Raw genomic sequence first — 15,164 nt, forward strand, 5'->3', positions numbered from 1 at the left:
CCATTTTAATATGTAGATTTTAATTAATTTGGAAATCTAATTTTAAAAAGGTATCCTCAGATAGCTTTCTAAGAAACTGTGGTAACGTTTATATTTCCAACAGATTCCTTTTGAAACAGGAAATTACCATAGTGTGAGCTAAGTAATATAGAGATAGCAAAATAAAAGTTGTGGTAGGACACATATTTTTCCCATGTATTTTAGAAATTAGATCCAATCCTAGAGCTTATAAATTTATTTCATTCAGTAATTTAAAACTAAAAGATACTGGAATTAAGGGATAAAGGCAGGGGGAGGAGTAAAAAGTAAACTCTAAAAATCAGCTCTTGATTGAAAGTTATTTAATATACCAAAGCATTTTGTTGGTTGCACAAGTTGACAATGTAACCCAATGTATATTCGTGAATAAATATGAGACCATCAGGGCTACAGAGTTTAAGTGCTAGAAGGCAAGTAGGTCCTCGTGAGAGTATAACATAAAATGTCAGTTTTATACCTAATGGAAGCGTTTCGAAGGTAGCAGTCTTCCATCCCTGATACAGACAAAAGGACATTTCTCAAGTCATAATCCTAAGCAGCCACACCAAACATGAAAGTTCTTAAAAAATAACAATTCTGCCAGAAAGCTAATTTGCCTTTACTGGGAAAACACAGCTTACCTGGCAGGAATGATTGTTATGCTTTCCTTGAGCCGACTGGCTCTTTATTTGAAACAAAGCTCAATGAAAAAGCAACCAGACTTTGGTCTTATTTTAATTTTTAAAATTCAAGGATAAAATACTCATTTTTTTCATAGTGCCTTATATGGTACAACTATCTTATAAAATTATGTCATCTTAACACATTCAGAATGGGGGAGTTCTATTGTACTATATTCTTACTCTCTGCCTTTCAAAACTGTAAGTTGCCTCCTCTATAAATGCTCTTAAGGAATAATCGCATATGATTGATGATTATATATCATAAATATATAATTTTATAGACCAAAATAATAATAATGGTATGAAATTTCTTCCAAGCAACAAATAATTTACATATTGAAGCCTAAACGTGTGGGAGGAGTGGTTCTTGCAAGAACATTTTACAGTTCTTCTACCTACAATGTGAATTTATGTTTTAGAGACGTTTAGTAATGTTTAGTTAATTTTTATCTGTAATTCCTTACATGATTCTAAAGCAAAACAATATGGTAAACTTAACATGAAATTCATCACAGGGGCAAAAATATCCTGTCATTCCCTCAGATAGAAGTAACTCAGCATATCTTAACGTAGATCTTTAGCTTCTTAAGTATTTCTTGACCAGAGGTTTGCATACAAGTGTCTTCTGCCCATCTCTTATTAAACCCAGTTGTGTGGTTTAGGAAATTCTCTACTGACAGAACCACGAAGGAATAGGGAGAATATCTGGAGATGTTAGGAAAAAATGTATAGCATGGTCAGAAAAGAGTGTATTATTTATTCGTAATAATACTAAAATGAAAGAAGAAAGAGTTTTATTGGATAATGCATTCTAATTAAGTTTAAAACTTAGATATAATAAGTACGTTTTCTAAAAAGGATCTTGAAGAGTTTCCTGTGAGATAGTATAGAATACCTTACGCAAGTCACTTAGCATTTTGGGTCTTAACCGTCTGTGAAATGAAAGGTGCCTTGCATCTCTGTCACTCTGTTAATGCCTCTATGATATTAAGACCAGGGATTTAGAAGGCAGAGTGAAAATCAAGGGACAATTTAATTATGTTCTTCTTCACGTTTAGCAGTTCCAGATAAGACATGGTGAAAGTCTGCATTTCTCAAACATGCAGTATGGAGTTGCACATCTCCACCATGTAGAGTAGGAGGAAGCATGTCAATTGGAGCTACCCCTGAAAAATGCTAATGTATGAGAGCAACATGTCTCCAAATACTTACAGAACCCAGTTTGCAACCAGGTTGTTCTAGGCTCTAGAATTCTAAATGTGGGCTATGCCTACATTTTAAAGGTGTTTTACACTCACTTTTTTGAATTTTTATGTTATTAGAAGATATATCATTATAGATTATATCATAATTCTTATAAAGGACCTCTATTGCTAAAATAAACCAATTTAACTCAACTACTTATACATAATTTCAACTACCCAGATAATTGGAATTATCAAAATATTTGGACTAGTGTACATAAATCAATACAATCATTGATTGGATTTTCCACTTTTCATTTCAATGTTTTATGACACAAAATTATAACCTAATTTTAAAGGACCTATCTTTTCTGTATACCTTTCAGGTTCTAGATTGACTTTACTTTCAAATAAGTATTCTTATAATGAGAATCAAAACTTAATATTTAGAAATGGTAATCTTATTCCACCCTGATCTAAAAAGAAATTCAGATTTTTCTATTTTGGATGCATATAAAAGAAACATATTTACATACATGCTCATACATAAAGCTGGGTAAATCTGTCCACTAACTTGGATCTTAGAGGAAAAAAAAAGTATTAAACATAAGTATGAGATTGTGGTTGGGGGAGTTATGATAGCAACAAAAAGAAAGTAAAGATGAATTTTAAAATGCCGTAAATGAATTTCAACTTTAATTCCCCATTTTCCCATCCAGAACAAGTGCCACCCAGGACCAGTTTTCGAATGGATTCCTCTGGCAAGTATTGTTCAGTACTCACAGTTCTGTGAACAAAACGTCTTCCATTTTGTGTAACAAATCATTCTTCTGATAGTATCAGTTTCTTAGTATATAATCACTGTGCTACTTTAGTCACCTACATAAAACATGTATTCAAGGATTCAAGGTAGACAGCAAGTCTCATCATGGTGAGCCGAAATGCCTACCAACAAAAGACAAAGGAAAACAGTCATATTCATGAATTTCTTTCATAAAATACTCTAGTAAAAGGCTGGATTAAAAACAGCTGCCAAAGAGAGTCATCAGACTGACTAGGTCCGTGCTATGTAATACAGTAGCCACTAGCTACATGTGGCTATTGGGCACTTGAAATGTGGCTGTTCTAAATTTAGGTATGCTGTAATATATGTGTAAAATCCACACTGGATTTCAAAGACAGTACCCAAACAAAAAAGAAAGATTTCATTAATTATTTTATATTGATTTATGTTGAAATAATATTTTGCATATACTAAGTTAAAATATATTATAAAAATTGATTTCATCTGTTTTGTTTGCTAAAATGTGGCTACCAGAAAATGTTAAATTACTTATGTGGCTTACACTTTATTTGCATTGAATAACACTAGACTAGATACAAATAAGAAGCTAGAAGGTCTCAAGAGATTTGCAATTTAGACATTTCCAAAGAACAGATTAGAAATGTTGCTAACATAGAATGAAATTCTTTTCAAATCAAGTAAATATCTATATCAACTTAATTTTTTTAAACCATGCCAATTATAAAATACTATATTTCAATAAGATTTTAAGTTAGGCTAAAATATCATATTTTAATTTTAAGAGCTTTCAGTAATAACCAATTAATTTGCTTAAAAGGAAATTTTTTTTTTTTACTTAACCATTTCGAAAACACTAATTTTGGTTTAGGCTAAAATATTTAACATTATTGTACAAATGTTGGAGGAAAAAGAAGATTTAATTTTTTTTTGCTCTTAGAATTCGTGATGAAAATGCTTTAAACAGCTAATCAGACCACCAGATTGAAAGCCAGAATACTCAAACAATTGTGGAAAATAGTGTTTTATAATAGTAGCACTATTTCAGGGCTGTGGGCTCACAGCACACATCTCCAGAGTATTTCCATGATGACAGCTCATTATCCATCTCAGCATGTTCTAACACCCCTTGGAGAATATATGTGCCTGAGATCATTTCATTCTGTAAGTTTCCATGTCATTTTTGGGGGGATATGTAGAAAATATGGAAGATATGATTTAGTGTTTTCTCCTAAAATAATGTCTAAAGTATTTGTTTAGCTTGGTCTAAAAATTTTAAAGCATGATTATTCCTCTATACTGACTGTTAAATCTTTGTAATTTTTTTAAAACATTATCTTATGCCCAGAGAGAAAATGGGACCTAGTAATTACAGTTGCAAAATGAAATCACGATATAATTTGGGATTTTAAATCTCAGCTTACTGGTCACAAAAAGCACATGTCTTAAAAATCTCAGATTCTGAATGCACTTCATTTAAAAACAAGAGAAGGAGAGTGGCCCAGTAGTTTAGATTACTTTGACATATATGCAAAGTAATAGTTTACCTTTTTAAAAAATACAGTACTTAGAACCCAAAAGTTATAATATAGTTGGGGTATATTACGTTACTGTGCAATTCAGATTTTGAAGAGAAGAACCAATCCAAATAGTTGGTTGAATGTCCACACAAGTTATCAGAATATTCTGGAAAATCATGACTGCATTTAAAATAAATATATCTTGCTTGGCGCTGTGGCTCATGCCTGTAATCCCAGCATTTGGGAAGCCAAGATGGGAAAATAGCTTGAGCCCAGGAGTTCAAAACCAACCTAGACAAGATGGCAAGACCTCCATCTCTACAAAAAATTTAAAGAGTTAGCTGGGCGCTGTGGCGCATGCCTGTAGTCCCAGCTACTTGGGAGACCGAGACGAGACGGGAATATGGCTTGAACCCAGGAATCTGAGGTGGTAGTGAGCTGTGATCACACCACTGCACTCTAGCTTGGGCAGCAAAGCAAGACCTCATCTCTAATAAAAAATACAAAAATGGCAGGGCGCAGTGGCTCACGCCTGCAATCCCAGCACTTTGGGAGGCCGAGTCTGGCGGATCACGAGGTCAAGAGATCGAGACCATCCTGGCCAACATGGTGAAACCCCGTCTCTACTAAAAACACAAAAATTAGCTGGGCATGGTGGTGCTTGCCTGTAATCCCAGCTACTTGGGAGGCTGAGGCAGGAGAATCGCTTGAACCTGGGAAGTGGAGGTTGCAGTGAGCCAAGATCACACCACTGCACTCCAGTCTGGCGACAGAGTGAGACTCCATCTCAAAAAAAAAAAAATACAAAAATACAAAAATAGGATAAAATAAGTAGATGCCCCATGTTTTTTGTCACATTTATAAAATGTCTCTTATCAAATTATGTGTTATGATTCTGACTCAGATACATTTATCATAATTATAAGGTATATTATTAACTTTATCTGCAGAAGACCCTTAGGTACAGAGGCAAAATTGATAGTAGGAAGTTCTAAATAATACGTATTTATGAAACTAAGTGATAACGCCATAGTGGAATAATGCTGTGGTTCATTGGGACTAGGAGACTGCAGAGTGCCTCAAGGCAACTAAATTCAGGACATGTTTATTTAGCAACTCCTACAGACTGTGCATAATGAAACACTATGGACAGCCAATGATAATTATGCCATCACCTAAGGAGATTATTAGTGAGAAACAATGGAATCTATGGCCAGGAACTTTGAATGGGCAACTCCACCCAAAAATAAGAGAGCCAGGAAATGCGGTGTCACAGAAACGACTTCCAAAGGAGATCTTTCCTTGTTTAGGATCAAAAGAAATCTGAAGTCATAAACAGTGCATCAACGATATCAAATAAGGCACTGAAATCAATCAGTATGAGGAAAGAAAAAAAGGCCATTTAATTTGGTCATTAGCATGCATAGTGACCTTAAAGAGTGCAGTAGTGCTAAGAGAGAGCATAAACCAGACTGGCAGGAATGAATCAGAGGTAGAGTGAAGGCTCCCCTAGAGACTACTTTTCCTAGAAAGAGATGGAAGGAAGGAGCAAAGTCATATTTAGGATGGAAAAATCTGAGCTTATGTGAAGGCTGAGGAGAGAACAAAATAGAAACTGGGAGATGGCTTCTGCTATGGCTAACACGTGTTTGGTCACATTCACATACCCACAGGGATAAAGCAAACAAGTAAAGAGAAGGGATATTTTAAAGGATAGAGTATTAGCTACTTACCAGGTAACGTTAGATTTGAGCAACAGAAACTATATAATTCCTGTTTAACTCATTCTATATCTGGAGTGCATAGAAATCCAGAAGTCAAGACCATGTTTAACAACCTTTTTTGATTCCTGATATCTTCCTCATGCTAACTTTCCTAGATCTCTTTACAAGGAAAAGCCAAAAAAGTGATGCTCTTTCCAGCAGGAAAAATTGAATAAATGTATCCTCTGTGCCAAACTGTGATGATAAGCCATAGTACTTATGTTTTAATTAAAACATGAAAGGGGATTCAAGTACCAAATTTTAATTGACATGTTTACAGCAGCATCCCATGTGCCAAATTAATTCATAAAAATGTTGTTCTTTGCATTTTTGAAGATTAAATCCATTCATAAAATTAATCAGTCGTGTTCAGTTACCCAGCCTTTTCCCTAACTGTGCACAAAGCTACTTCTTTCAAAAGCAAGACTAAGGAAACATACAGCATGTGAAGCCCCTAGAGTCTTCATGTGAAGTAGGAATCAACTTTTGAAATCTGCTTTTCTTTATTATGAGAGAGGTTGTCATGATACTGGATGTGCTCACCATTTGCTACTTTTTAAAGTTCTTTTTTGCAATATTGGTGTGAGCCCAGAATAAATTAAGACTTCTAAATTTCATTTCAGTAACTTGCCACAGTGGTCATGTAAAATTCCATCTAGAAAGAGGATCATGAGATGCTTTGTTCCATAATGCCTGAGGATCCGAGGACCCAACTTTTAAGAAGCAACACTAGCCACAGCTGGCCATTGAACACTAATATCCAAAGAATGCTTTGTCTCCTCTTAGTCCATTTCTTTACAACCACTGCCTCCTCCTGAGCTGCATTAAGCGACATCTGAGGGTGTCCCTGACAGTTATGCAAAAAGTGCTGAGGAAAAAGAAGATTTTTTTAAAAAGCACAGAAAAAATAAAGAAGGGAACAGAAGAGTAAAAGGATGGGGCACAGTTGAACAACATGCAAAGCAACTCAGGTCCAAATAGGTGTCTACCAGACACCCTCATCTAACAACCTCCCTGGTGCATAGTTTCTTGAAACAAGAGAAAGGAATAGTGATTGTTAACTCTGTTGCAGTGAGGTAAAGAGTTGGCCCTTGGATTTCTTCACTTTAAGTTCTTGCATTAATAAGGAAAGAGATAAAATATGATACAGTAATTGAAACATGTCGTCGGGCCAGAAGAGCAGCTAGGGGAAACTCAGAAACATCACAATCTGCCAAGAGAGCTAACAAGGCAGGAAGGGAAAAGAATGATGTCTCCCAGCTTTGTACATATAATTTTAGTTATTTTGTAAAGCCAGACTCCAAGGAAAAAAAGAAACCAAAGAAAAATTAACTTCCTGAAATGTTCTTATTTTCCCTAAAAAAAAAAAAATACTGCTGCCTCAAGGCACAATCTATCATATGAACTTTTTTTCCAGTTGACTATTTCTCTAAAATGTCCAGACCCTGCAGCCTCTGAATCTGTGTTCAAAATTAACAAAGAAATAAAAAATAAATCACGTCTACCAGCATTCTTCTCTAAGGGGTTTTCTCTTTGCCTCTCTCTACCTGCTCATGAACCATGAAGCTGGCCACCCCTGCTGGGAAGAATGGAGGAGTGAAGATGAAATAAATGGCTGGCACATGCCACCCTATATTTGAAATCAGGGTGGGTCAGAGCAACAGGATCGGAATTGTCACCAAAATGTGCATAAAGAGCAGGAAGAGAAGAATAAATGCCTTATTCGTGTCTCTGTTCTTCAGAGTTCAATAAAATTTACTTGCTAAAATCTAGATTTTTCTCCTAAAAGGAAGTCATAAGTTATTCATTAAAGAAAGCCCCTTAATTCCTCCAGGAATCACAGATTCTCTGACAAAAGACAAACTTCTTGTGCCTTGACACCTCTCAAAGTTCCATTCCTGAGATGGTCCTAATTTCAGCATTTCTTTAGGGGAAAAGTTTTACGTAGCAAATAAGATGGATCACACAATAAAGGTCCTGTAAAGCTCCTTGTGCAATATGGATGGGTGCCGAAGTCACTGGAAGAACAATTTCCCATTTAGCATATTCAGTGGTGATGCAAAAGTGAGAAGAATACAGGAGATGAAAAGTTCCAGTTAAACATATGCTGGCTCTATCATTTTAAGTATCACAAATACAGCACCTTCTATTTGTATTTTTAATGTGTATGTGGTCTAGAGTTCCTCCAAGCTTAAAGTGACTTACAGAAGAGATTGCCATAAGCAGTTGTATTATCCTCAACTTGTAGAAGTTTGAACAGTGATTGAGCAATATCTGTCATCTCCGATCTCCCCTTGTCTTTCTCCTTCCCTTGGGAGGAGTACAGCTACCTGCTATGATTTTGTAGAGCTCTACTCCATCTGCCTCCAGACTCCCAAAGGCTTAGCACACACCCCAATATGTGATTTCATACATGATATATAGACTTCAGAAGATGCTGAGTTCAAAAGCCAATTGTGTCTCATAGAGTGTAAGGCAAAATTTTCATCTTTCCTCTGCCACCACCTCTATTCAATAGGGATGGAATTTTTTAAGTTCTCCCATCTTTAAAATATGACTGATTATATAATTTCTAAAGGATGTGGAGGTCTAACTGGTTATTCTTCTTGCAGAGTTTCATATTATTCATTGAATGGAAAAGGTCTTGGTCATATGTGCGTTTTGTCATAAAAGGGTATGACTGCTCATTGAATCTTGTACAATGCATACAAACATATGTACTTAAGTGCCTGATTCATCTTTATTTAAAAGAGCACCAGACAAATAATCGGCATTTGCCCACATCTCAGAAGTGAATGATGCCTTTCGTATATCCCTGGGAATAGCCCAGGTTGTTGGGCACCAAGGCAAGCCTGTATAATTGTGCTTTGTACACTGTATCACTCCAGCAGTCCCACCTACTGCAGAGCCCGGAAAATATTTGCCTGGCCAGCATTCAATGAGCCTCTCTCCACGACAAGTGCTACTGTATAATCATGTGGCTCAGACATAGATTTTTGTCCCATGAGAATTCTCTGAAATCTCGTCTTAATTTCTACAACTATCCTGTTTAAGCAAGGGGAATTTTACTTAATACCTGCTTCTATCAGTTCTAATACCTCCTTTAAACCATTCAGGTCCAGAAATCACTAAACATTTCTTAAGCAAGAGAAGACAGCATAATAAATAGTTCTTTAAATTGCTGATCATCTGCTGGCACCCCAGCAGTGGGCATGAAAGTATGCGCAGCTTGGTCACAACTGAAGTATTTCCCCCGAGGAAGGTGCCAAGGGGCAAGGGGACAGGCTAAGCATAAATCAGATTCTACTTAAAATTCAAAATCTTTTTATATTTAATAGTTTTAGTTTCTTCTAAGGCTGAAAAATGACATTCAGGAGAGTTTTTCAGCTTATTTTGAAATACAACTCTGTTCTCTCAGCTGACTTCAGAAAAGTATCTTCTATTTATTTTGAGTACTCTCATGAAGTCAAAAGTCAATCTATGGCTTGCACATTCTAAAATGTTTCGGGGGTAAAAGTCCATGTTAGACCCAGATGAATTTCTACCTGTAAGTTATAAAAACCCTAAAGGAGTTTGTCAGAAAATAAATGCTTCTTGAACCTCAATACAAGAAAGTTTAAATTCTATATCTTCTAATTTTTGCAATTTTAAAAGAGACAACTTCTATCGGGCATACGTTTATACCCTACACACACACACAGACACACACACACACACACACACACACACTCCTAAACTGGATGCATCATGTCATAAACAGATATTAATAAATTACCAGGCAGTGCTTTACTGGACAGTTCCAGGGTTTTGCCATCTGTTCTCTCTTACTTGCGTAATAATTGTTCTAATCAGAGTAAACATCCTCAAAGTGACAGTCAAGCTTCTTGAGGGCAATCTGAATGCTCTCAGGAAAATCAAGAATTATAAAGGCATCAATTTTTTTACTCAGAAAATTCATGTACCCTTTCTGCTTCTGGTAATACCCCAGTAGTGCCCTTGGCTGGTCACTATTATTCCAGGGACTACCTAAATTTGGAATACCTACTTTTTTGCTGCCATATTTTTTGTATCCTCTATGGTTTCCATTGACCCTAACAGCACTCTCATTAATCACATCCACAAAATTAATTTATCATTGGTATGTTCAGTTCCTCAGGGGCTGGGAAAGAGGCAGGATTCATTACTCAATGGGATCTTCTTTATGCCAGGTCCGGATTATAAGGAATTGGATGTTCACCTTCGGAGGATGGAGTCTGGATTTGGCTTCAGAATCCTCGGGGGAGATGAGCCTGGACAGCCTGTAAGTTGAATCTTCTTTATTTCCATGCTTGGGGCAGTATTGTATGAGTAAACACGAGGGAAAATAGTGTTTAGTGTGATATCTAAAAGGAAATGTTTTAGGACTCTCATAAAGAAGTTTAAGCTTTGTTTTTTTTTTTTTTCCTTGCTGTTTTCTTTAAAAAGATCTCACGACATGCAGTTATCTCCACGACAAATATCTCATTAGAAATCACATGCAATAGGGACATTGCTCTTTTTTAGAATCGATTGAATTCCTCTTGAGTATTTTCGTTATCTAATTGCACTGAACCCCTGGTATCTTTGGGTAACAATTTATGACTTGAGGTAATACCCAACTGGGAACAGCAGAATTATGTATGTTTTTAACCAAAACAGCAAAGGAGATAAAACACAGGGATAAACACAAATAAAATCAAGCTCAGCACTGCAGAATCTCAGCCAGATTTGAATTAAGAGATTACCAGAAGGTGTTCAGAAAGTCAACTTCAGTTGGCATAATATATATTGGGAAATTTAGAAGGGCTTTGTAGAACACTTTGTGTGTGTGTGTGTGTGTGTGTGTGTGTATTCAGAGTGGAACATAAAATACTAGTAGTCACTAATACACAGAAAACACAGCAAGGCTAGATTTATGAGCATATGTTAAAATATAAGCTATAAAACAGTCATTGTAAAAGATGTGTCTTAAATAGTACCCAGTGTGACTAAGTTAGGTCCACGAAAGTTTTGAATAAGTGAAGGGCCTGAGCAGTGCAGTCAGCTGTCTACATCCCATCCGGCTCTGGCACCTGAATTCCATCCTAGTTCATGTAAGGGAGTTAAATTTTAAGCCTCAGCTTTCTCATCTGCAAGATGGGGATAACAGTAGTGCTCTATTGTAGAGTAGCTTTGATGATTAAAGGAGATAATATATATATATAAAGGTCTTGGCATTATGTCTGGATCATATTAAGTGCTGAATAAATGTTTATCATTATCAATTTTGTTTCTCTTGTTACTAGATTCTCCCAGGAAATATACTATATGTACTATAAATATTATATATATGTGGTTTTCTTGAGACAGAGTCTTGCCCCGTCACCCAGGCTGGAGTGCAGTAGTGCGATCACAGCTCAGTGCAGTCTCAACTTCCTGGACTCAATCAATCCTCCCACCTCAGCCTCCTGAGTAGCTGGGACTACAGCATGTGCCACCATGCCTGGTCCCAGAAAATAAAATTTAAAATAAAAATAAAACCTGGGCAGAAATCTTCAGGAGAAAAAAGTTAATCTAATAAATGAAAGGAATCTGAAACAGTTAAAACTGTATCAGAGTAAAGTAGATTGCCTGGGTGAAGAGTGGGCTCCTTCCCACAAGAGGTATTCAAGCAAGCAATGGGAACCTGGCAGGAACCCTGAGGCGCTTCCTCTGCCCTGCGGGAGGAGTTGAACTCGATGATTGATGAGGTCCCTTTCTACAGAAAACCCCAGGAAGCTGAGCTTATACTCCAAGGATGAGGGCTCTCCAGGAAAAAAGACTTATTTCCGAATTCCTGGGGATGAAATTTGGCAACAGTCAACCAGAACGTCACTAACTTCCCAGCTGCCAAAGAAGACATGAAGGTGCTTTTGCCAAGGAGGATTGACCAGATTTTTCTTAGTGCTTTGAGAGGAGGGAAAATGCTGAGGTAAAATACAGGGCTCAAGTAACTTCAGACTTAAATTTATTCAGAGACTAAATTAAGAATCTCATGTCACAAGGAAAAGGAACTCTTGGCTGTGTTTTACTCCCATTCACAGCTTTGTTTACTCTCCCCCATCTCTGATTCTGAGATTACCTGGGATCCTAGGTGACTGAGTCAGCCCTCTAGCCTCCCTGCCCTCTATAATTCACCTTGTTTTATAATAGAGAGAACTGAAAACATTCTCAAGTCCCTTCATATCTGTAAGCATTTAACGCACTGATTTATGCTACAGAACCTCCTGACCTCTGCAGGATATTTATACAGCTTGGCTTCCTTCAGGATTGTTCATGTGTCTGCCTATTTTGTTTAATCAGCAGGATTTTAAATTTCTCTTTAGCAAGAACTTTGTCTTACCCTTTTTTTCCAACATGAGTGCTCCATAATTGAAAAATGTGTCATTATCCAGAGTGAGCCAAACTCGAGGTTAAGGTCACAGTCTTCAGACTGCCACCTCTGCCCGAGACTCCTGGCATCAGCTGAAATAAGTTTGCCAAATGTCAGAGTCTAAGGGAACAGTCTCCACAGACCACCCCAACTTTAAACACTACCTCTGAATCTGGGGGCCCCACCATATAGTAGGTTTGCCATGCACTGGTTGCCAACTTATCTGTGTCTGTTGAGACAGAACACCCACCCACACACCAGGCTACATGAAGTGGATTTATCACTTACAGGGAGGCAGCAAGTGACAGTAGAAGCCAAGGATTCATGAAGAGCAAGTTCCCCGAGGCTCAGGAAAGCTGCCTAGGACAGATGGAGTCTCCACTCACACTTGCACCTCAGCTGAGGGGCCCCAAAAAGCAGCCTACTATGGGTTTTGTACCCTGGAGAAGTATGTTACACTGGACTCAAGCACTGAAGGACATCCTGTTTCTAGGGGGGACTGGAACAGAATGCAGGCTGTTCCAGCTAGCCCCTCTTTATCTCAAGATGTTGTGTTCCTATCACTTTCTATAGTTATTCTTGAGAACTACAAGAGAAAAATAGGAAAAAATTGGGTGAGTCCAAGGCCACCCAGAGAACTGTCCTGTGCTCACAGTTTTCCTTAGGTCCAATAATTCATTAGAACAACTCAGAACTAAAGAAAGTGCTGTACTTATGATTACGGTTTGATTGTAGTGAAAGGATAAAAATTAGAACCAGCCAAAAGAAGAGGTGCACAGGATGAAGTCTGGAAGGGTTCCAAATGGGACACTTCCATCACCCTTAGGGACTTGTTACCCTCCAGCATTCATGCAGAGAGGATTGCCAGCCAGGGATGCTCACCCAAGCTTTGGTGTCCAGGGTTTTTATCCCAGTGTTTTGTTACATGGGCATGATTGATTGAACCATTGCCCACAAGGATGACCTCAATCTTGAGCCCCCTTTCTTCCCCAGAGGCCAGGCTGATATCATGTGGCTCAAAGGCGCAACCTTCTAATTACATTGCTGGTCTTTCGGCTATGGTCAGCCCCTACCCTAAGATTATTGGTGTGGCTGGCCCCATCCTGAGTCATCTTCTTAGCATAAACCATCAGGTATGGTCAAAGGGGCTCACCATGAATGACAAAGACACTCCTAATTCCAAGGGTTTCGAGGTTACCTTTCAGGAACCGAGGAGAATGGCCAGACTTTACTTTGGGCTGAGACCAAATTATTTATGGCAAAGCCATGTGCTTAAAAGATATCAAATGAATGAAACAAAATGAAACCATGCTCAAAATAAAATACAACTTTAAGGCAATTTTTGTATCATTCTGTGGGACACTGTAATTGAGCACTAGCTGAAACAATTACAGGGCATTTAAGGGTAAACCCATCTAGAATCCATTGCACTTATACTAACATAATACTTCAAACTTACCAACCTAAGGAGTTTCACCAGAAAGATGAGCTCTCTGTTTGTTCCAGAATACACTTGACTCACATGCTCTTTTTTCCCGCTTTTACTAATCTCTGAGCTCCTCGAAGGCAAGGACTGTAATTTAATGGTGTTTATGTCTTCCAAGCCTAGCCTGGTACAGTAAATATTTATTAAATGGAATTGAAGAGAGTATTTTTTCCACCAAGTCAAAACTGTCACCTGAGCTTCTCAGAACAAATGAGGATCTGGAATTTATATTTTCTGAGGCCTCTAAATTCTACAGGCTCTGTAGAATTAAAGTGGCCTAGTCCCAGAAACGGAGATAGCATCCTGGCGGCCCTACAGCATGTTTTGTTTAGTTCCCCCAGTATTTTACAATTGTTGAGCACCAATTAATTTCACCTTTTGAAAAATGGATTTTCATCTTCTCTTGAAAATTAAATTTAGCAACATTGAGCTTGCCTTTCTCCATGACAACGACTGGCTGGAACTAAGCAATGGTCCCTTTTAGACTGAGCCTGGCTGCAGTTCCCAAAACTCCTGTATGCCTGTGCTACTCTTTAAAGCTACTATCTTTGAGATTCCCATCCCAGCACCCATCCCAGAGGATTGAATTAAAAGACATTGGAAAGATGAATATTTTATGCCAATGGAGCCTTCAACCAGGGCCAGATATTTACAAAACCTAACCTAAGCACCGAAAAGATTATCAGGTCCTTTCTTCCACTAATAAATACAAATAACATTAAACTATAAAATAAATATAAGGCAAAGCAACAAAGTTTCTAATTCTTTCTATGATACTTACTTTAATAGAGTCTTTACAAAATGAAATTCTGAATTTATTGGACCCCTTGGCTCATGATTTGTCTGCTCTGGGGGGAAGCCAGCACCCTATTCTGTAGATATTATCTTCAACTGCTCCCCTCCTCCTCCAAAAGCAGAAGGGATTGCATGACTGAGTCACAGGGAGGGAATAGTCTTGGCTGGCTCAAGAGGAGAGTGGTCTTGCTGGACTTTGCCTGGCACAGAAGCAATAGAACTGTTACCAGAATGGAAGATGTACTGTTCAAAATGAAGCTCAGATGTGTGAATGCAGCCATGATCACCACCCAGCCTCAGGACATCTTTCTGCCTGGTTTATACACAAGTTCCCAGGTTCCTATCACTTCTAAATACTGGCTTTGCATTCCCGAATCCTTTCTCCCCTCCAGTGGGCAGGCATCAAGTATTTATGATAAGCCTCCTCAGATTACATGGATTGCTGGTTATCCTATTGTGTTTACTTAGATTTATTCTGGTTTACTCCTTCATTTGAATGATTTA

General features: G+C 37.7%; 1 protein-coding gene across 4 annotated transcripts in view; it reads left to right on the plus strand.

Moving 5' to 3' along the window:
- MAGI2 (membrane associated guanylate kinase, WW and PDZ domain containing 2) overlaps nt 1–15,164 on the plus strand; it is a 1,485,052-nt gene that overhangs the window by 1,310,363 nt on the left and 159,525 nt on the right. For 2 of the 4 annotated variants that reach the window (XM_054494395.2, XM_054494398.2), the window contains exons 13-14: nt 2,605–2,646; nt 10,179–10,270. In XM_054494395.2, coding sequence (XP_054350370.1) covers nt 2,605–2,646; nt 10,179–10,270 — 134 coding nt within the window. The remainder of the gene's footprint in view (nt 1–2,604; nt 2,647–10,178; nt 10,271–15,164) is intronic. The other 2 variants (XM_054494397.2, XM_054494399.2) reach the window with 1 other exon arrangement.

This window comes from Pongo pygmaeus, chromosome 6, assembly GCF_028885625.2.
Source record: "Pongo pygmaeus isolate AG05252 chromosome 6, NHGRI_mPonPyg2-v2.0_pri, whole genome shotgun sequence".
NCBI classification, from domain to species: Eukaryota; Metazoa; Chordata; class Mammalia; order Primates; family Hominidae; genus Pongo; species Pongo pygmaeus.